Consider the following 23137-nt stretch of genomic DNA (forward strand, 5'->3'; position numbering starts at 1 on the left):
TTCTGACACTGATATTTGGGTTTTTATTGGCTGTAAGCCATTATCAACAATAAAAGAAATAAACGCTTAAAATAGATCACTCAGTTCAATAAATACTGGACTTGGTCTGTACCTGGTATCAGTCTGCAGTAACTCCACAAAGCTCACTTTTGGCTTTATTTTAACAGGCATCCTGAACAGAATTAAACTTTATGTTGAGAGTACAGAATTATGAATGTGAAAGGTGTAAGTAAAATGTATTATGATTGTGATGAAGTATGTGATAAAGCTCTTTAATACTGAACCACACCCAAAGAATATTGATCTTTCTTTTTGCTTCAGCTATTAATTATTCTGCTAATAATACATTAATACACTTATTCTCTCCACCAACACAACACAACTACATATGAATAATCCATTTTTATTAAAATGCATTTTGTTGGTACTGAACAACAACAACACTGAAACAAAATGTAGATTTCTCTCCAGAGCAACTGTTAAAATCTAGTTGACTGATTATTCCAAGCAGGGTGGCAAGAAAACAACATCTTGATAAAACAAACTGAATTTCAGTCTTAAAGAAACAGAAATCGCCCGTCTGGAAATTTAACGGCCAATTTTTCCCCATTAACAGCTGGAGAAAACACTAGTGAACAATGCAAATGAACCTGGACTGGGGGTGACCAATAATAACAGTAATAAAAAAGGTCATATTAAGATTTTTGTTCTGGCCATGGAAAAAAAATACTTCCAGTACAGTTTGGGGACAGACAACAACAAAAAAAAAATTGTGCCAAAAAACCAACACTTGTGAGTTCCGACAGCTCTCGCAAATTTACTTAATTGAAAATATTTTTTTTTAAATACCTTTATTTAAACATAAAAAAATCAACAGTCAACATGAACAGATTATCATAACAACAAATGATAATCCCCCCCGGTTTGTCCCGATGAGTCCTAATCAAAATAGTGAATGTAGTCTATAGGCACCATCCTAAACAAGGGACATCACTCTTGTATACCACACTGACGCCCTAAAATGAAGCTTCTGATGCGCTTTCATACATGGGACACCACGTCCCAGTAGATAACAGATAACATTCACAGACACACTGTATTGTGTAGATGTTTTACAGCTGGGACATATTCACAGATGCAAAGTTGAAGGTCAAATCACTCTAAAAGGCTCTTAACCAGAGGAGGTAAATGCAAACTAGTAAAATGTAAACTGGCAAGCTGTTAATATTCCATTTGAGAAAAACAAAGACAAACCAGGTTAAGAACGTAAATGCTGCTGTTGAAACCTCTGTAATTCCATGTTCCTCTTGTTTGTGTTTGTATGATGTGTGTCCCCCACATTTGAAGTAGGAGAAATTCATTGAGCTCCTATGTGGTGCTCAACCCGAACGTGCTGTGACATTACATAAAACCATACAGTATGTACATGAATTTCACACAATCATATTAAAACTGTTAAAATATGTAACGCTTTTCAGGGACTTGATAAAAAGGGAGAAATTTATACAGGAACGCTACAAAACAAAAACAGAACAGAACAAAACAAAAAAAAGAAACGTTATGGGCCATGTGTACCATGGTAAAACTGAAGAGTTGGACAGACAGAAGATTCACACACTGGTCCTCACTAAAACTCAGTATGATCACCAAACATTTACTCTGTGTCAAACATGTGACTGTGACTTTATCACTGAGAAAAGCACAAGAGTCTTTTTTGCTTGAAAATAATTTCGAACATGTGATTCTTAAAACACGTTGGTGCTGCTTGGTTGGAGAAACAACACTGCTGGTTGCAATTCCCCCACAGAATTTGCAGTTCGCTTCAAAACATCTGCATACCAAATCCCTGCAAAGAAATAGAATAGTAAACATTACTACTTTAATATGGACAAATTCCTTATATATATATTTACAAAGTCTAATAACCATATGTTAAAACTGGACATCCCTCTGTAACGATACTTACAGAATCATCTTCTATAATTGCCGTAGAGTCAAAAAAGTCCGGTCTGAGTTCAGCTCTCTCTCGTCTGTTTCTTGATGGTGGCTGAGATTTTGGGAAAAAGAGATTAATTGGAATATTCATTGTGGAGGTTTATTTCTGAACACATTCATCTACTGATAACCAACGTTTAAGAGATCTTATCAGTGAATAACTCACCAGATCTATCACCATAGTATCTTCAAACTCCTCGTTCATGTCCTCCAACTGGCCACGCGATGACATCATCACGTCCTCGAAGATGGGCTCTGCGTCATCTTCCATTAAGCCACGTCTGAAAACAAAATGTGTGGTGAATTTAAAGTTCAGCCCTGACCTGATTTTAAACACTAAAGAGTTTAAGAGCAAATCTAAACTCCTGAGGGTGGTAAATCTCCAGGACTGGGACTAAGGACCCTTGCTTTCAGACAGTATAGTTAATATACCTGTAACTCACATAAGGAGGGCCTGATGTATTAACTGTTTCAGCATACTGTGATTATGACAAGTCAGATTTTTCTGGTTTGAATGTTAAACTATACATTAACATTACATCCATTAAATAAATTAAATTAAGCACCAAGCCCTTAACCATGTCTGCTTTAACAACCATTAGAGAAAGAATGAGTGCTTCTTAGGAGGTCACTAAATTCCAGCCTGGCACTGTAATAGGATCTTGCCTCCTAAATATTACACCACCAGCTGAGAGTGATAGTACTGAAAAATGGAAGCGTTTAAGAACCTCAGCAACTCATCCACAAAGTGTCAAACCACATATACTGTAGTGCATAAGTCACCAATGCCCTGCTCTCTTAAAAACTGCAGAGTTCCAAACCTGCTATTAAATCTGCTAAGGGAATTGGAGATCATATTTATGCATCACCCTAAATATAAGATACAGTGATATATAGGAAAATGATAAATATCAATCAGGGTTACATATAAGCCTCTCTATATCAGTGTGTCTATTCCTGGATTTCCAGGGCTCAGTTCAGCTTGACAACAAAGGGCTGTTTGACTGACATCTGTTTGATGAAAAACTTGCCACTTTTCAAGGTACTTACACTTGTTGCCTTACGCCTCCGCTCCGCGCCTTCATATAGTTCATGCCGCCCCGCTCTTTTCTGTTCACGTCCTCTATCTTCTGCTGGTCAAGCCATGACATCTGCATCTGTGGACTGAGAGGAGGGACGGACAAAGACGTTTAGACAAGAAAGCAATGACAAGTAATCTGTAATCCTAGAACAATGCAAAGACTTAACCATACTTGTGAATGTAGTCAGGTTCTGAGCCAGGCTCTGAGGAGTCTTGCTCTGGGATGTGTTCTGCTGCTTGTCGTGGGTTCTCTCTTAGCACTGTGGAAGTAAGCTGTGGTGTCTGCAGACCTCCAGGTGTCTGAATGGTGTCGTTGCGCATTACCCATGAGCCGTCAACACTTTCGTCTGCTGCTTTGGGTAGAGAGAGAGAGGAAAACAAACAGACATGTATTTGGTCAGTGCTTTAGAGGAATAGATAATATCTATGATATACTCAGTAAAGCCTTTGTGTAATATCTCAACAATAGCAAAACATTTAATCATAATGTCCAGATCTGCACAGTACTCTGGCCACATCTGAAACTCTTTCACTTCCATATAAAGAAAAAAAGTATTGGGAAACTTGCTCAATTACTGTTTTTTTCTAAATGAACACTATTCAAAAATAGTTTATCCTGCTGCTTTTAGTGTCTCTACTGTGAAGGAAAGGCTTTCTACTAGATGTTTGAACAATGCTGTTAGAATCTGACTGTATGTATTGGCAAAACATTAGTAAAGTCAGGATGTTGCAGGATCACCATCCTAAACTGATCCCAAAAGTACTGGATGGAGAACACAGATTCACTGCTCTACAGGTCAGTACAGACAGTTTTACACCCCTCTAGCCCACACATGGCAGTTGGCAGTAAGCATACATTTGGTCCAGCGAATTATATTTCATTGGCATTATTTTTTAAATGTATTTATTTATTTATTTATTTTACAGGGACTAGACAAACTGTGTGTGAATATGCTAATGTGTGTCAGCAATGGGGGGCAAGATGCAGTAGCTGAATTAATTTAATTAAAGGGGTGTCCAAAAACATATGGACATTGTGTATATGTTTTAGACATTAACACAATCACAAAAACACAAATCTGCTGCCCTTTGGGTTTTATGACTATTTAAATAAGTGGAGCAAAAAAGAATCACCAGTTTAATACATTTACTTTAAAGGTTTTACCAGATGCTAAAACGTTTATGGTTACGGTTACTGAGATAAAGACTACTAAGATGATCTATACAATACATAGAAGCTTGTTCTCTGTGCCTCACCGTCTGGACGTTTCTTGTGCAGTGGCGGTCGTCCTCTCTTGCTGCGTACTGTGCTGGCTCTGCTGGTGGTGCTGCCTGTTGTGACGGACATACGGTCCTCATCTCCTCCTGTTAGCAAAGAGTTCCTGTAGGCGATCAGTGGTAGCCACACGTCCTCTCTCCGCTCCATCATGTATTCCGTCATGAACTTCTCCAAGTACGAGTGCCTGCACACAAATGATTTAAATCAAAAGATATATAAATACGGTAAAAAATTAAGCTACAATATCAGTTTCTCCAAATCTTGACAATTTACATTATTTATACTTTCATCAAAACTTTAATGCTCATACTTACACAGTCTTTTTATCCTGCCGGAGTAGCTTGGAAGAGAACTCGCACAGCACTTCCAGAAAAGCCAAGTTTGGGGGAGGATACTCTGCTCCTTTGGGGTTGGGGAACTTGAAGGCAAAATCAATTCCATCCCTAAAAAAGTCCCACAAGTGCCAAGTCAGGAATGCTTTTTAGAGTAAATAACCATTTTAAGAAACACCTCAATTCAGTTTGAAGGGTCTCATTTAGATGAATGGTCTGTGCAAATGATCTGCAGAGTGACTTACTTGTGCAACGTTGCTACTGCCTCCCTGGTTTTGATCTGGTCCAGTCCAAAAGTGAGAGCGAAGCGGCGGGCCAGCTCTTTAATGCCACTCACGTGAGAAGAGGTTCGGTCCAGATTAGGCCCCTGATCCTGCACAAGCTCATTAAAGAGCTGAGAAACCACAGAAGATACATGATGGTAAGCAAATTAAAGTATAAATTCACAGGCACACAATAGGTCCCCCACTCTGTTACATTACTGTTACTAGGGAGGGAACTGCTTAGAAGTTTACTGCTACAATGGAGATGAACAACAATGAAGTATATATAAATATAGCATAGAAATCAGTACAATTATCTTTAACTCTCCCACCTCAAAACACATTTGTTATATGCTCTATTCCATCATTTGGAAACTCCTGCTCTGAATGAGTCTCACACTGGCGTGCTGCTACAGGGCCATTAATCATAAACAATATTTTTCTTTTTTTAATTATTATTTAATGTTTAGTTGAGTTTATTTTTAAATATTGAAAAAGAGGATGCAGTGTGGGACGAAGATGAAAAAGAACAAGAAATAGACCCATCGGGAGAGAGAGAGACACAGAGAGAAAAAGAGTGTGTGTGCATGTTTCAGTTTGAGTGTTTGAGGCTCTGCTTTAACTCAACCCTTAAGCTTAGGCAACCCTTAACTCTGATGTAGAAAGATAGCATTAGTTTTCATGTGTTCTTTTACATCAAAACTTTAACTTTTTTATTATTTTTTTATTATTATTTTCTTTAGTGGAGAAAAGTCTCAACTCCCTATGGAACAAAAGGAAAGTGCCCTAGACATACCATACGTAATTCTAAAACATAGTTAAACATAATACGTATCGATTTACCTACACTTATTTAGAACTGCAAATCAGCCCAGCCCTAATAATTGCAGTACATGATATTCAGTACTAGCCCAAAAATGGATTAAGGCTGCAGAAAATTTTCACTTCGGACTCCAAGATGAGATTAATAATTCTGCAGTTGCTCACCTGTTGCAAACTGAGTATAAGCGTTTTGGCACACTGGATCTTGTCTGTCTGTCTTGTCTTGCTCAGTGTTTCTTTGATGATGTCTCCGTAGTCATTGTAGTACTAAAGAGAAACAAACATGAATGGTCAGTAAATCACATCTATTTATTAAAAAATAAAAAATAAAAAAGAAAGAAAGAGAAAAAAGCCAAATGTCCTCACCTTCATATAGTGTTTAAAGATGTCAGCTGCTGCAGGCATGTCCACAATGTCATATATGATAAGCTTGCTGAAAGCTGCTAGCAGATTCCTCCTCTTGTGCAAAGCCTCAATTTTATTTGCTTCATCTTCCTCATCACCCTCTGCAAAAGAGCATCAGAGCATTTATAACACATTCAGACTTTTAACAACTTTTTTTTTTGATAACACCAGTAAAAAAGACAAAGTTCGTTGGATTGCACAGCCAGGCAGTAAGGGTCTTGGATCGTGGTTAAATGACGGTTGCTATAGTGTTGCTAAATGGTTGTAATGGTATCCTAGGTGGCTGCCTGGTGGTCAATATTGTATCCTATGTGGTCGCTAGGATGTTGCTATTTGGTTGGTAGGCAGTTGCTCTGGTATCTTGGGCGGCTGCTATACAGCATACTGGAGTAAATTGAAAATTGTAGAAAAATAAATCCCTTTCTCCTCATCATTTAAATAACTCTAAAATTCACACGAGAAAGCACCCGTGAAGTACACGCACCCATGCTCTGGTTCTCGTCATCCTGGTCGATGAAGACGTGGTCCAGGACAAAGGTGAGGAGCTCACTCTGCAGGGTGTTGTCCGGGTTGAAGACCAATGGCTGCAGGGCTTCTCTGCTTCCTGTTGTTAGCTGGTGGCTGAAGATCATCAGCAGGTCACAAAGCAACATGAAGGCCTGTGAAGACATAGAAGATGCAAAAATAAATAAATAAATAAATAACCAAACACTTCAGATAACTGCACTGGGGGAAAAATGAGAAAATATAGGTCACTGTTTAAAGGTCTTTTTCATCTGCTGGGTTACTATTGTATTGCATACTTTATTCAATCCTTTTTACAAAAAATAAATAAATAAATAAATAATAAAAAAAATTGTGTGTGTTTATATCTTATCCACATGTTAAAGCTCTAGTAACTTAACCTTAAAAAAAAAGACAGATGCCTTTGTCAGCACTCTCTCCTGCAGTTCTCTTACCTGCTCTTTCACAGGAGTGTTTACATTTGACAGGCACTGCTGGCACACAGCTAGGAACGACTTCACAACTCTTCTTAGGGCAACAAGGTCATCCTGAGGAATACAAAAGGAAAGGAAATGCAAACATGCCATTACATGACTTGTTAATAACACAACGTCTACCGAACATGTGGAATCCTCAGTTTATGATAATATACAAGAATCACAAGCCTAAACATGTGCCGCACCTTGGACGGAGATCCCTCTGTGATCCGGACCAGCTGCCACAGGATTGAGTAATGTGAACACTGGAGAGCCTGAACAGCAATCTGAGCACATAATACAAGAAACAATATCAATATTATTATACTAATATCTATTTTTTAATTATAAGGCTGAACCAGACTGTAACACACTGTTGGTCAAGATCATACCTGCTCTGGCATGGACCCTTGTTCTATTCCCATCTTCAGTAACCGGTAGCAGTTCTTAAATAAGTCCCATTTTGTGAGGTCATGAGCACTGGAATGCAAATAAAGGAATAGAGAGTCTCAGAATAAAGTTTTTATAAAACACCAGAATGAGTAATATGCTTTAAAAGAAAAAAAAGATTTCAGAGCTCTCTTACTTATGGAAAGCAGTGAGTTTCTTTAGAGATGAGAGGACATTGTAGATGTCATCATCATCAGCCTCATCCCCCTGAGGGAAAGAAAATGTATGGTAGAAATAATAAATTAAAATTGTTTTTAGAAGTAATTTCCAGGGCTCAGAAATACTCAGAAGATGATATACAGTGGAGAGACTCCAGGCTGATTTAATATTTTACCTCTTGCAGCAGGTCCTCCACAGAGTGGCTAAAGCGATCTGTGAGCTCATCAATAAGCTGGCTGCGGGCGATGTCCACGCGGTTCATGATGGTGTACTCTTCACTGCACAAAATGCTGTAGGTCTTACTGCAGGCTTCCAGTACCTCCGTCTCCGTATGTTTCTCCACCACCACCCGGATTTGCTTCAGCAGGGCGTCTAAGTGCTAAGCAACAGAAAAGAACAAAATAATATAAATTAGTTTAGTTGCTGACTGCTACATATTGCACTGACCCTCAAAACTCAGTTAACACAAAAGTTCACAAACCTTCTCCATTCGCCCAGAGCTGTAGACCTCCAGGTCAAAATACTGTGGGATCTGCAGGAGGTTGGCTACTTTTTCAGCATCTGCTTGATACTGGGAAGGAGTGTAAAAAGAAGAGATTACAATTTACTTATTTATTTAATAAACATATGTACACATGTATATATTTTATACATGGGTCAAATTACACACCCCCCATAATAAATAATAAATCACAGCCTCAGTAATAAATAAGTTACTTTAGCCCTATTTAGGCTATTTAGATTAGATTTACATGGGTAGGTAATGTAACTTTAATACACGAGGTCAGTAAAAGTTATGACCGATTCACGACATCATATCCCATCATAACACCCACCTTATAAACCAACTTACAGTAATAAAGAAAGTTTGAAAATGACCAGCAAAAGGTTAATAAGATGTATGTGCACTATAGGCTACGCTATAGGCTAAGCATTAAACCTTAAAACGGCTAAAAATAAGTCATAATGAAATACTTACCCACACTAGCACAGGCTTAATATATCCTTATATAATTTAATCAAAGTTATTTTAATGTATCTTGTTACAGAAAGTAGAAGGTAGTAAATCTTTTCTATTTTTTTTTTTTACTGAGAACATGTAATCCAAAATGACACACGGATTCTTACAGAACTAAAAAAAATCACTGAGAAACTGAGATAATAATAATTGCATTTGTCCACCACCCCACATAAAAAACTAATCCCATCCAAACAGGGTTTTAGAAACACCCCCTGTGGCTTTGAAATTATTTTTGAAGCAAAAAAAAGCAGAGTCTTTGCATGCATAGGGTGCTCCAAGACATTTGCAAAGGCCACATTGATTACTTTCTAAAAAAAAATCACATTTGATTAGCTACTGTGCACGTGCTGACTGTTTCTCAAACCAAAGTCTAATGCAGTGATATTAAAAGACTGACATTATTCAATTCATTGAAGCAGAAGCAATTCAAATTATTATTTTTATTTTATTTAGGGGTCAATAAACAAACAATGCACCCTAAAACAAACTACTCATTAGTATTTTTGTCTACCTTGGACAGTAGCATTGGAAGAGCAATGATGAAGTGCTCAGTGAGTTTATTCTTATCGTCAACCTGGGTCTTCTTTTCTTTGGCGGTGAGAACCTGATGGGTGACGAGAAGAAAAGTAAATGTTTTAAAATCTATACTTCTACAGAAAATGATAATCATGAAAAAAGTAACAGTGGAGGAACATACCCTCTTCCCTGTTCCTCGGCCGACAGGTGGGTGAGCCTCGGCAGCCTGCCTGATGGTGCAGACCATGAGCTCAATCAGAGCGCTCTCATGCCTGTCTCCCAGCACTGAAACAACAACAACAACAATCAGCACCAGCAAATGGTTAAAAACAAAGCAGTAATTGGTTATCTGATTCCAGTTATCAATCATTTTAGCAAAAAGGCTCAGTCTAGCAAAGGGATATGTGAACAAGGTGCTGTACCTTCTTCTCCCTGTACAGGTTCCTCCAGCAGAAGCTCGATCATGCAGTCCCAGTCCTTAAGCAGCTCCTGCGAGCTGTCCCACAGGCTGTCTACCAGATACGCTGCATGCTCGTGCAACTAGAGGAAACACACACACACAAACAAATTAGTGTGTTTACATTTCACATTAACAACGACAGCCTGGAAATTTCTAGAGTCTATAAACTCTTTCAAATCATCAAACAATAAGATTTTAACTATTTTATATAATAAAAACCCTGGTGATGTGATATATGAATTAATTAACAAAATGTTAATTAATGGATTAATTTCTTACTTAATTTTATGGTTTGTGTGGCGTGTAATGCTCTAAGACAACACAAGCTGTTTAACCCCAAGACTGTTAAATCCTTGTGTAGTGATGAACCGAAACTCACTTCTTCTTTGAAGTTAAAAAAACCTTTTTAATCACAATACGGAATCCTTTTAGTTTTAACTATAGTGTAGTTTACACAACCATACTCACCTCACTTTCAAGGAAGAAAAGCACCAGCATCCTGATGAGGTTGCCATTAGGGCTATTCCTGCCCCGCCGCTTAGCGAGAGCCTCCTCTGCCTGGGGGTCGTGTCTACTAAACAGCCTGAGGACAAACAAGGTCAATTACTAATTACAGAACAATTGTGTTAACTATTGATGTTGTGGGACTGCATTTAGCCAAATGGTAATCGATAGCAAAAGCCACCGTTTTAGCATTGATGTTGAGAAGCTAAACTATAACCCAATGACCAATTATTATTTCGTTCACTCACTTCCTGTGAAGGAACTCTCCTGCTGCCACAGCCACGGGACGATGGGCGGAGTAGACCAGGTGGTAGACGTTTTCACAGTCTTCATTAGAGAGGGCGTCCTCACTGCCACTGCAGCACACACAAAACAAAACACAGGTGAAGGCGTGGTGGTGACAGGGAGATACAGAGGTGGAGAGAGTAAAGTAGAAGCCAAGTACTCACTGCAGTATCAGAGTCACTAGCCGGATGGCCTCCACTGCCACATCGTACTCTTTATCTAGTGTCATAGACACAATGCGGTCCTAAAATGAAAAATAAAATAAATAAATAAATAAATAAAGGAAAACAAGCACAATATAAGTAATTATTATTTAGCTTATAAAAGGTGCATTTAATGCATGAATATGTATTTAAATTTTGATCAAACATGAAAGTGACTGACCTTAAAGCGATTCGTGAAGAGCTCTAGCTTGGGGAAGAGCCCTCTGTTTGTGTACAGTGTCTGAAGTGCTTTGAGGCACTTGAGTCGGACTTCTCCTTGCTGTAAGAACACAAGAGTTAGTGCCCAATAACAAGCACTTTTAACTTGCATAGAATAAATGATGTCATTTTTATTACATGACTGTTTCATCACACAGATAAACAATGAAGCAACTCAAAGCTAAAGCTTAATGCACACTCACCCTATCGTGCAATGTCCAGCCCACATACTTCAAATAGCTGTCATTCAGGAAGGCATCACTGTACAGCTTCATCCACACACCAATCTCCTCAATGCAGATAGCTCTGATCTCAGCAATAGCATCTCTGAAAACAAAACAAGTACAAATAATTAAAACAAACACTCTTACACATAATGAGTCTTTGGATGGTTCTTGAGGGAGGCCATAGAAGGTTGCATTATAAACAATATGGGTGTGAAGAAGCACTGATAGAGAAATACCTGTAGCGGTGAACGAAAATACCCTTGAAGATAGAGTTCATCATGTTCTCAATCTCATCTTGGTTCTCTTGAAGCTGGAACACAATAAACAAAATATAAATAAGGAGTCCATACAAATGATACAGGAATTCAAAACAGGCTGAGAACCAGAAAGAAATGTTGTACCTCTTTCCTTTTCTCCAGCAGCAGTTCTAGCTTATCTGTGGCTCTTTTCCCAGCAACCTTGTTGCGCTCAGCTTCGTACTGTCTCTGTGTGTTGTCCTGGTTGATGCTCAGGTTCAGTGCTACGTTCACCAGGGCTGTCATAAGCTTCATAGCTGGCAGGACAATTAAGCAAATAATTAAACAAACAAAACACACAACTAACAGTAAAAGGCTTAAGTGATACAGTTCTATTGTATCAAACATTGTTCTGTTTTCCTCTGGGTATTCTGATGATTTAATACAACAGGGGTTACTCATATCTCAGACAAAATAAATAAAAATAAATAAATCAAATAAATCAATAACACCAGAGTTGTGATTCACTAAGCTAATAACACATTTTAGAACCTTGATTTTAAGTCTAATCTGGAGGCTTTACCTGCGAGTGTGCTGGTGTGTCTGAAGGCTCGGACCTGTGAGTCTGAAAGGCCGGTGAGGAGGGAAATGACTGTGTCCATCATGTACTCATCATAGATGATGCTGTACTGACACTGACGGATCAGAACGCCAATAAACTCGCAGAAGTTGTAGCGGAACTTCTTCCACTGTGGGCCAGCTATTGTGAGAGGGTAGTCCCCGCTATCCTGTAACACAACAGGTTGTCACTGATGCATCCCTGTTTTTTAATAAAACACACTGCATATTAATACCAGAAGAACCAGAAAATGGATAAGATGACAACATACCTCGTCAAACTCCTCAGTCATCTTTCTAATAATTTCTGCATTCTGCATGTTTCTGAACATCTCAATTCTAACCGTACCTGCAATTGAAAGAGCAATAATTTAGACAATGCACCACCATGCAACACTGTTTGGATGCATCAAAACCATGTATGTTCAAGATCAGCATTGTCAGCAGTTACCTTTACACCCCGAGCACTGAATGAAGAAGTTGATCAAATCCAGAAGAGCCATATCTCTATCCTGCTTGTACGATTCAATCCAGTCATCAACGACTGACTGCAAAACATCACACAAATGAAGTATTCATTAGATAAAATACACCTCATAATGATCAATCGTAGCCAAAAGAATTATTAAACATATCTCTGGTAATAAGAGGAATAAAGTTATAATTCAGTTTATTTTGCTGTAGGCTTCAGCTTTGGTTAATTACATATTTTTAAACACATTTTAGACAAAACAGAAGTGCAAGGAAGGAAAAGATTTTAGCCTTACCTGCATAGCACTCTTGCCCATTTTGACCACCTCAAACAGTGTGCTAGGGTCCCCACCTTCTCCATTCTGCTGGGCCATGCCATTAGGCCTCCTTCCCCCCTTGTCAACCGGAGATTTGCGGGCCTTCTTATTGGACGCTTGCTGCATGAATGAATGAATGAATGAATGAATCAATCAATCAATTCAAACTGGAGCTATTAGAACACTTAAATTATATACACAAAAGGTGAACTGTGTTACATGTGGGCCCAACTTTTACTTAATTATAGTAATATGTTAATAAATAATTTGAAAATATTAGTCATACCTGTCTTCCTGGCCTTCCTCTCTTCTTTTTGCCTTTTCCCTCTCCAGTGTCCTCCAGCTCACTGACACTCAGGCTCAGGCTCACAGTGTCTCCCTGCCCAGACTCATTAGAGGAGTCCCTACAAACACACATAAGATTAAAACTACACCAACAGTACAACAGAACAAATAACAGAACTCTCTATACCAAAACTGAACAATATATCACGTGTAATTATAACAGCCCAAAAAAATTATAGTTTAACAGTTTTTACTCACTGTAAAACAGGGAACTCTGAGTTAATCATCCTGGCTCTTTATTCAGGTACAGGCTTTTTACTGTAGACACTTTATCCAGAGCAGGAGCGAGGGTGTCAGAAAGCCTCCTGCTTCTCCTGCGCTCCAGTAAGATAATTCAGTCAGAACAGGCTGCAAACACCTCCATTCACTCAGGTCACAGACCCTGAAAAACAGAACAATGGGGCATGACTTAAAAATAGAAGACAAAATAATTTAAAAGTTCATAAAATGTTTTAATGCATTTTATTCAGGAAGTTTCCTCAGGAATACTTTAGTAGCACCAGCTGGCCATGTTAGGAACTGCAACCAAGTGACCCGAAGTATAGAAAAAAACATTATGATCATTATTAAGAGATTACACACTCATGCAATCGCTGTTTCTGTAATTAATTGAATATATATGCATTAATCTAAATAATCAGATCAGCGTGTTTTTGTCGTGGTAATATGTTCTTTATACATGTTAATAATATACACATAAATGTATTAAATAAAGTTTGATTTGGACTCAAAAAAGTTTACAGAGCCAAACCTTGAAACCTGATCCTCAGGTTATAAAATAATTAAAAATATGTATTTATATTATTTTATTATCTACGATATGGATAGTCACCATATAAATATCAGATATTTACTGGGATTTCACTGTATTTAGGTGGTTTAAAAAAATTATTTCATTCAGTTTACATAATGTTTAACTGGGAGAGCACAGCACAAGCTTGAAATTGATATAGAGTTAATTTTAGCATGCTTAATACAAGTTAAGTATAAACTACATTAAAAACTTAACTGTCCATATTTATAACTATAATTTTAAACACCCCTGTTATAAATAACTGAATACATTAAAAAACACATTGCACTTAAATTAAATAATAGTAATAATAATAAACAAAAACAAGACATACAAAAGAGCCAACAAAATACACAACTTACGAAAGGCTCCAATAAGTCCTATCAAAACTACCAATATTTCAAATGTTCATCAAAAGTTTTAGGAAAGACTTTGTTTGTTTGTTTTTTACACAATTTGAAGCACCAAACAAAATCTGAGACCCTACAAGTCTGAGTGGGCTGCAACAACAGCTCACAGCCACTGGGGGCAGTGCAAGCCAAAAGATTTTGCCCAAAATCTGCAAAAGGCCCAAAATCATTAAATATAACCTCAGTATAGATTGAAACTAGGTTAATGATTTATTAACACAATTTTGGGAATATTTCCCCTCCCTGGTTATAGTCTCTGGTGGTCTGCACATTGATTTCTCTGTGAGATGGCCATGGCTGACAGTAGGGGGCAGACTGAGCATGGTCTTTCACTGTTGCTGTGGAAACAGATGAGCCAAGAGGGCCCTAGACTGAATCCTGGGCTTTATGTGAAATGGTGGAGCGAGAATGGATTAACACTGAATCCAGACCTGCTGGCTTTACTGTGTGAATTTGAGAGTATATATAGAAAACTTCAAGTTTGCACATCAACCTGGGCACAAACTGGGATGCACCTCTTTCTGGGGTCAGTGTTTAACTGACACTAGGTGGCTCTCCACCTCCAGAGGAGCGAGTGAAGGAGACCAGCGTTTCTCTGGATACTGAGAGTGCAGACCCATCTGTGCTTCCCTCTCCAGCGCTTAGTAAACACTGCTTGCGTGACATGAACGTATTTCCCTGCCTGGGTAGTCCTGACGGATAAATGTCACAACATGCATTCAAAAACACACTTTGAGCACCGTGGTTAGCAGAGAAAAAGATGGCATATAAATAGCATAAATAAAATCCCTTATGCTCTGCTCTATCCTGTGCTCCCCTCCCCCCAGCTCCTCTAGACTGGAATATATGACCAACCAGGCAGGCTGGGCTTTCACAAGCACAGTATACAGAGTGCGCAGCTGACTGATAATGGGATCCTTAATCAACTCAACAATAGGATCAAAACTGAAACAAACAGAAATACATAAAATTGAATTGGATGTTTATTTTGCTGTATATTTATTAAAGAGAATGCACTTTGTTTACACAGTCTGAATCAAATGCAGTTTTAGACGTGGTTGTCAACTTCACTTGTAGAGCAACATGGAAGCCTCCACAGGTGATTGATTCACATTGATGGTTTCTCAGTGAACAATACAAATACAATTACGTTCCTACTCTTTTACAGGTAGTATAGATCATTTTTATTTTAAAAGTGATTATGAACTTAACTAAAGCATGAAAGAAACACATCTATCCGGGAGTTAATATGGGCTTTTGAAACCTTCACTAGTGATTCATCCCTGGTTCACCAGTCAACCACACAATACACAGTATGGTATGGTCAGCCCTGGTGGTCTGGTGAAGGTTATGTTTAGCATTCAGCTTTAAGATCTTTGGTTTAAGTCCCTATCTGAGTTCTAAATTGTTCTAGTGTGAGGAAGTGAATGTTTTATGCCTATATGCCTGCATATGGATTGCAATACCATCCTGGGTCAGTGCAGTTGTTTCAGATTGAGTGTATGCTGAGAACAATTGGCTATTGCTTCTCATTGGAATGCGTGTTGTCTGACAGTATTGGACTGTGCATAAAGCAAGCATGCCTGGGTTCAAGGAAGGCACTATATAAGAATAATGCATAATAATAATAATCCACCAACTCAGCCTGTTCCCACAAAAAAATCCAGTATCCCATTTACCACAATGGTTGCCTTAAACTGCATTTTTATTGTCTTAATACTACTTGCAGTGCTCCCAATACTAGGGCTGAGAACAAGCACACGCCTTCTTCGATTCGTATCAGTCAGATTTTTCAGAACTCTCACTAATGACGCATCACCAGACAGCCAACAGGCTCAGAGGAAAGCACAGAACCCACAGCTCTAATATACCAGGCAAAAAAGGTCTGTGCCAGCCAGCATCACAATATGAGTAATGAGGGGAGAATGAAGCACCAAACCCACCTCAGAGAGTAGTGTTCTCTCACACTCTCTCAGGCACCAGCTGCTGATTGCGAAGCAGCATGAACCAGGATTAAACCCTGAATTATAGTCCATAAGTCTTACACGAACTTACGAACTTAATATTATCACACTGCTTTCTAATGCTGTGCATTCATACACATACCTAGTGGACTGAAATGCCAAAGGTCATGAGACATGCAAATAGTGCCGCTTCCCATGACTTCTGCCATGTCCCATGGAAGCTTAACAACCCTGCACTGACCTGGGAAATGTGGGCTGTTCCGCATTAAATATGGATGTGATTTGACAGAGTCTCCTGTCAGTTTGCATAGACAGTTCAAGCCAGATGCGGCTGGTTATGATCATTACCAGCCACTACACTGTGCACTGTGGATGGTAATGCCTTCAAGAACATATTCCTGATACATGTGACACTATGGTTCAAATAATACTAAATTCCCACTCAACTTTGGAAATGGGAAGTCCCATTCTTTTAGCACCCACCATCAGGTCTCACCCAAACTCTGACAATTTACAACATCTTTGGCACATTGGTCAGTGTTCAGTCTCACTCACAAGATAACACCTTACAAATTATACAGTTGGGGGCATTCCCAAGCAGTTCCCTGGGGTAGCACTATATTGTGAATTAACCGTGATTTCCCATGACTTCAGGCATGTCAGTGTACTGAACCTGCTTAATCCTTTATAATAATCAATGTGGACAGAAACAGATATTGATTCCAGCTGCAGTGTAGGAATACACTGTGGGACAGATTTAGAGCTAATCAGTAAAATGACTTCTCCTCACATGACGTAACAGAGGTGCCGAGCTGGAGTTCCCTCTTTCTTCAGTGGAAGTGTTAGAGGTCTGCAGGACATTCTTTTAGTGTGCAGTAGCCACACTCAGTAAGCATCAGAACTGAGTGAGACTAAAAATATATTTTTAATGGAAACATCTCTGACTCCTAGCTGAGTGCATCTTCATACTGCTGGCTTTCTGTGATATCCAATTATGAAGCCTGACATTTTCTTTTATAAATGTGAATACATGGCTCCAACAGCTAAGCAGAATCAAACACCACCGCTACTTTCTGCTGCTGAGGTCAGCGAGCGAAAATAAGTATCTCTCTCTCCTTCTCTCTCACAAATTTTCCATTTCTGTTAAAGAAAGGTAACTTTTTTTCAGTGTCTTAATGAAGTACTTAATTTCCAGTAGTCCCAACTATGACATTACAGTAACATAACAACGGCACCAGTCTCCATTCATCTTTATGGCAATTGAGCAAATAAGTCATTTTTAAACAACAATTTTAAACCTCTTTATAAACAATCATAAATCAGAGACAGCATGGGCGAGTTCTAAAGGAAGTCCTCTGAGATACTCAAAATGTGTTTTGCTTCATCCAATTAAATGGGACCAATTATAATCTTTATAGCAAAATGATCACTGGGCAGTGTTCAACGCTATTGATATTCATGTTCAGAAAAGCAGATTGTGAATCATAATACAATATTGTAATATGGCCAACCTCTATGGCCTTGTTATGCCCACAAGCGGGTACTGCTGATGGAAGGGGTCTCCAAAAACGGCATTCCAATCATACATACAGACAAGAAAACAATCCTGTGATGTTTAATACAATAAAGATTCACATTGACACGTCTGATTTTGTTTTATAACTATTTGCTTTTTGGTTTGTATTTTATTTCTATGACAACAAGAACAAAAACAGGTTCTGCTACATTACTGAAGATCTCTCGGACACTTGAAAATAGAGCTGTCAACACAAATACGACCCCCAAGAGATGCATTACAGTTACAGATACTAAGATCTAGCAATGCTGCACAACCTGGCGTTAGGATTACAGCACTGTAAAACCAACATATAATTATTTACTTAAGTAGGCTACTTAGTACTTACTATTCAGTGTAAACTTAAAAGTACAACATATGAATATGTTATCACTGCCCAACACTCCACATACCATGATTAGAGAATTTAGCTTTATTCAATGACAAATAAATAAGTAAACCTCTTACCTGTAAACTTCCTCTGCAATACACGTGCCCTACACTACTACTGCAATCTATTGCACACACCATGAATGGGATAAAATTGTGACCTGTCTGTTTGCAATAATCAGTAAAGCATGACAAACAACAGATAAAACTGAATGGCAAATTACATCAGAAAGAGAGGGTACAGGTTCATGTAAGGAACCAATTTATAAGTTATGTCCTTCTGCAAACAGAAAGTATAGCTGTTTCTTTATGCAAACCAACTTGCAAAAGACTATAAAATGTTTACTATATTACAGCAAATGCTGAAAATAGGACAAACACTGGTGGTTTCCAAAGTAAGTTTCTGAAAATTATACTGTGCATCATGATTAGGGATGTGGGAATTCTGAGACGATGCCAATATAACAAATTTATAAATATATAACTTTATAACTGTAAAAGGAATATTAATTAGGAGTTAATTAATTTTATAGCAGCACAGTGAGCATCACTTCGTCCTTTTCCAAAATAAAAAAATTATGGCAAAATTATCAGATTGAAATATTGGCCAAAGCCAGCAAATGGCAATACTGATTAAATTCTGATATTATTGTGCATCCCTGATAATAATAATACATTTTCCTTAATGTTTCCCTAACTATTGTCACACTGCTAATGGCAGGAGTGGGTATTGTTTTAACACCAAAACTTAAACATAAAAATCCATTTAATTTAATTTGAATTAACGTAGATCAGAAGTACACTACACCTGATCTTTAATACGTTTTTACAGTAAAAATGTATACAAACCTTTTACAGACAAAAACGATGTGTTTTGTTGGATAACAGCCTTTCCTAGCTTCCCCCGAGAAAGTAATATTCTGGAAGAGAATGATTATTTCCTGGTTTTGGCCAGAGAAACATGTTTTTGTCCATGTATATAGTCATTGTGTTAAACATTTCTTTACATTGTTAAGTAAAATGAATAATGAAGAGTTTACTTTGCACTAGTATGCAATATGCCATTAATTTATTCATATTATAATTGTTAGTGATACTTTTTTGGAGCACATTTTTACTCTAAAAACGTATCACAATAACAATTATAATATGATCAAATGAATGGCATATTGCATACCAGTGCAAAGTAAACTGTTTATTATTCCTTATACCCAACAATGTGAGGAAATGTGAGGAAGAGAAAAAGCTAAATGTTTAACACAATGACTATATACATGGACAAAAACGTTTCTCTAGCCAAAACCAAGAAATAATCATTATCTTCCAGAATATTACTTTCTCAGAGGAAGCTAGGATAGGCTGTTATCCAACAAAACCCAACATTGTTTTTGTCTGTAAAAGGTTTGTATATATTTATACACACAGAACTGAATGAAATTGTAGCAAGAGTAGAACAAGCTGAACACAGTTCAAGAGTTCAATAATCCTAAAGGCAGAGTTAATTAGAGCGCATGGGTATCCCTTTCACTGGACGTTAATGTTACTCATCTCTTCCTTTTCTCTGCTAACACACGCTTGCATTAAGCACATTCAGACCTCCCTAATGATCTGTGCAACACTCAAATTTGCTTGGCAATTGCCCTGAGAGACAAAGAGACACAGGTTTGCTGCCAAGCTCAATGCATTATAGATCAAAATCAGTCTCTGAGCATCAGTGCAATCAGGAACCTGCATGCCAGTGAGACTGTCTCACACACACACACTTACACTTAAGACATAAGCTCTAATCTGTTAGTAGATGGACAAAACCAAATACAATTAACTCAATTGAAATAAGCTTAAAAAGCTGCATCAAATTCCACAACAAAAAAATAGGATGCATGATGGCACTGGAATCTGTTTTATTGCTTTAACTAAAATTTTAAACCAATATTTATTGCTGTATTTACTGAACTCCAGAAGAACAGAACTATTAGGTAGCGACTGGCTTCTAGATCTGCATTTTTATCTCTTCTTTACTGGATGTTACACACTTACATAACACCATAATGTAAATCCAGGTGGAGGAAGTCTCACCTTCCACATTTTATGAATGTCTATATATCATGCATTAGCAGGTGCTCACATAAAAGAAATCCTGTACAACTGGCTCACAACTCCAGTAAAACATGGCTGAACGGGATAAAAAATTGCCTCACACACAGATGACATTTTCCTTAATACTGCTAAATTGAATCAGTAGCAGCTGCTGGGTGAAAACCTGCAAATGTAAGAGCTTATCAGCTGTGCTCCACTGAAAGATTAGGTCCTGAGAACTCAACACTGCTTGTACCCTTAGCTCAGGTGTATTTTAGTGAGCTTGAACTGAAATCAAATAGGGCTGCACAGTACATTGTTTTAGCATTGTTTCTGCAACATGTGCATGTGCAGTAGTGACATCGCAAGACGCCAAATTACCACCAAATTTGTCAAAGTCGGTGACGCAACTTCTTACAAGCTGAAGTAAAATAAATGATACATGACATTGCGCATCCTCTGACTGATAAAGTTGAAATTATATTACTGCCAAGTATATATAAGGTCTGCAAAATATGTCTACAACCCATAAATTATTTATTATTATTTCTGTAATTTTTAAATTCACAATATATTTTGAAGAACAAAATGTTGCATTTTCAGTTTTTCACCAGTTTCGTGCAGTCCTTGTTTAACTTATTTTTTTTCTATGTAAGTTGGTAATAAAATAATATTGTTCGGTGAATAACATTTAAAGTAGTAGTAGTGGGGGGGAGGGGGGGATAGATGTGCAGAAATGCTTTCTTTCTTGTTATTCAATTGTTTCTATTAGCAAGTTTCACATCCCTGCAGTGTCAAAACAACAGTAACAAAAAGTAACACCATCGCACCAGATCAGGCACACAATCACCTTTCTTACGTCTACAGCAATCTGAGACTACAGCTACAGGCTAGTTAGCAAAACACCCTCCAACTGTGATCAACATCATTTATAGTACACACATGCAGCCAACCAGTAACTCATCTACACACTGGGCTGTACATTTTAGTTCTTATCCACAAATAAAATCTTAAAAGCATATACAAATGTTTAGGAACAAATAGTGTAAATCGTTATATAATACTGCCATTTTTAGACATGTTGCAATAATTACTTTATTGGCTTATCATACAAAAACTCTTGTAACTGTAGTGGACAACAATATTGCCCTTTGATTTTTTTTTTTCGCAATTAGAACACTAACATGAATTAGCAGGTATGTGTATTTTGTTTAAAAACAGTGTTTTTTATTTCTTTCAAATAGGTTTACTTTTTTTATATTCCAATGTCTGAATAAGGGCACTGTACTTTAAAAGTAATGTGTACATCCATTATTATGCTATTATGTTTTCATTATCTATAGATCAGTAGCATGCAATCACTTTAAAATTACAACATTACTGTTTAATTCCTATTATTTATGGGACAATACATCATTCAAAGAATAGGCCATCATGTCAGGCTCAGCCTTGGTGTTCTAAAGGAGCTATATATTTTTTCATTAATCAGGTAGCCCCAAACAAAACACAGGACTACTAAACCGAAAAGACAATGCCAATACTACTGAATTGAAAATCTAAAAACATTAAGTTTACTTTTAGACATTTAACAAATTTGTTCATACATGTACCTGCATCTACCTGGAAATGCTTGTAAAAGCAGTGTGATGAGCAGTGCAATAGCTTCTTTATACATTAGAAGCTGTAATGAGAAAGATACCCATGGTACATGCTTTATGGATCTTGCTGGGAAATCAAATCCCTCCTATCTAGGTGGGTATGTGTCAGAGCAGCACAGCTGGCTGACTTAATGAAACTCAGTTTCCGAGAATACACTCATAGCAGGGCTGGACAATATGACCAAAATGTACATCACAATACATTTCTGTTCTGTTAATTTTAGTTGATACAATAATAAATATAAAACCAACAGAAAACTTTGAGGAAAGTCCACAATGAATGTCTATATCTACAAACCTTTGAAAAAACATATCACTGTTACTGGAACTTTTCTTTCATAATATATTAAGATACTGAATTAGTGTACAGCCCCAACTCAAAACCCCAAAACCAGACCAATCAGAATATTCATCAGGATATCCATTAAGATTTATCATCAAGAGATTTATTTAAACAGTATAAAAGGCAATGTAAACACTTTCATATTGTTAAATCTTATGAATGAAGACCCACAAATATCTATCCAAGCTAGCTTCAGTATTCAACATTATTATTATTAACTGAACATCAGAACCAGCATCAAATTGAGATGCAACACCAACAGATTAATAGGTATTTGTTTATTATTTGGAAATAATCATTATTACAGGGTTTAGTAACTGTAAAGCTTTTTCAAACAATGCTATATAGACTAGATTTTAAATATTAAATCATCTGTGCACATGCAACAAAAGTACTGTACGAGACAATGCAAATTAGCCATGATTACACTATCGGAAAAATAAAACAATTGCATAACCACTCTCAAATTAACCCTTAGGACAATACTGGCCTGCAATATGATACAGCAAAAAGCTGAAATCTAATGCACTCCATTTGACTAGGCTACGTCTGCTGCACATGTCAAAAGGCTGCCCTGTTCTGCAAAGCTTCTGAGGTGAAACCCAAGCCTGTTACTCAGAGCTGCGACATACAGCAGTTTAAAGACTGCAACATGTTTAAACACCAACGGGAGAACGCGTTTCATTTAAAATATTCAGTCACCACAAAAGGCGGGGCGTACAGTGCTCCCTATTCATGCAGCCGTCAAGCCGCGTCCATT

General features: G+C 37.6%; 1 protein-coding gene across 1 annotated transcript in view; it reads right to left on the reverse strand.

Moving 5' to 3' along the window:
* Positions 1-387: 387 nt before the first annotated feature.
* The window catches only part of stag1b (stromal antigen 1b), a 28150-nt gene continuing 5400 nt past the window's right edge, over positions 388-23137 (reverse strand). Inside the window, exons 2-34 of the mRNA XM_007232661.4 lie at positions 13387-13570; positions 13130-13247; positions 12823-12963; positions 12507-12603; positions 12328-12404; positions 12021-12225; positions 11603-11754; positions 11438-11511; positions 11178-11301; positions 10937-11035; positions 10717-10796; positions 10516-10623; positions 10232-10346; positions 9726-9843; positions 9485-9588; positions 9299-9391; positions 8248-8337; positions 7942-8145; positions 7744-7814; positions 7550-7637; positions 7364-7444; positions 7137-7229; positions 6662-6836; positions 6139-6278; positions 5938-6039; positions 4933-5081; positions 4670-4798; positions 4334-4539; positions 3249-3426; positions 3046-3159; positions 2162-2276; positions 1967-2047; positions 388-1846 (exon numbers count right to left, since the gene is read on the reverse strand). Of these exons, the coding sequence (XP_007232723.1) occupies positions 1823-1846; positions 1967-2047; positions 2162-2276; positions 3046-3159; positions 3249-3426; positions 4334-4539; positions 4670-4798; positions 4933-5081; positions 5938-6039; positions 6139-6278; positions 6662-6836; positions 7137-7229; positions 7364-7444; positions 7550-7637; positions 7744-7814; positions 7942-8145; positions 8248-8337; positions 9299-9391; positions 9485-9588; positions 9726-9843; positions 10232-10346; positions 10516-10623; positions 10717-10796; positions 10937-11035; positions 11178-11301; positions 11438-11511; positions 11603-11754; positions 12021-12225; positions 12328-12404; positions 12507-12603; positions 12823-12963; positions 13130-13247; positions 13387-13415 (3774 nt within the window). The 5' untranslated portion in view covers positions 13416-13570 and the 3' untranslated portion in view covers positions 388-1822. The remainder of the gene's footprint in view (positions 1847-1966; positions 2048-2161; positions 2277-3045; positions 3160-3248; positions 3427-4333; positions 4540-4669; positions 4799-4932; positions 5082-5937; positions 6040-6138; positions 6279-6661; positions 6837-7136; positions 7230-7363; positions 7445-7549; positions 7638-7743; positions 7815-7941; positions 8146-8247; positions 8338-9298; positions 9392-9484; positions 9589-9725; positions 9844-10231; positions 10347-10515; positions 10624-10716; positions 10797-10936; positions 11036-11177; positions 11302-11437; positions 11512-11602; positions 11755-12020; positions 12226-12327; positions 12405-12506; positions 12604-12822; positions 12964-13129; positions 13248-13386; positions 13571-23137) is intronic.

This window comes from Astyanax mexicanus, chromosome 1 (assembly GCF_023375975.1).
Source record: "Astyanax mexicanus isolate ESR-SI-001 chromosome 1, AstMex3_surface, whole genome shotgun sequence".
Taxonomy (NCBI): Eukaryota; Metazoa; Chordata; class Actinopteri; order Characiformes; family Acestrorhamphidae; genus Astyanax; species Astyanax mexicanus.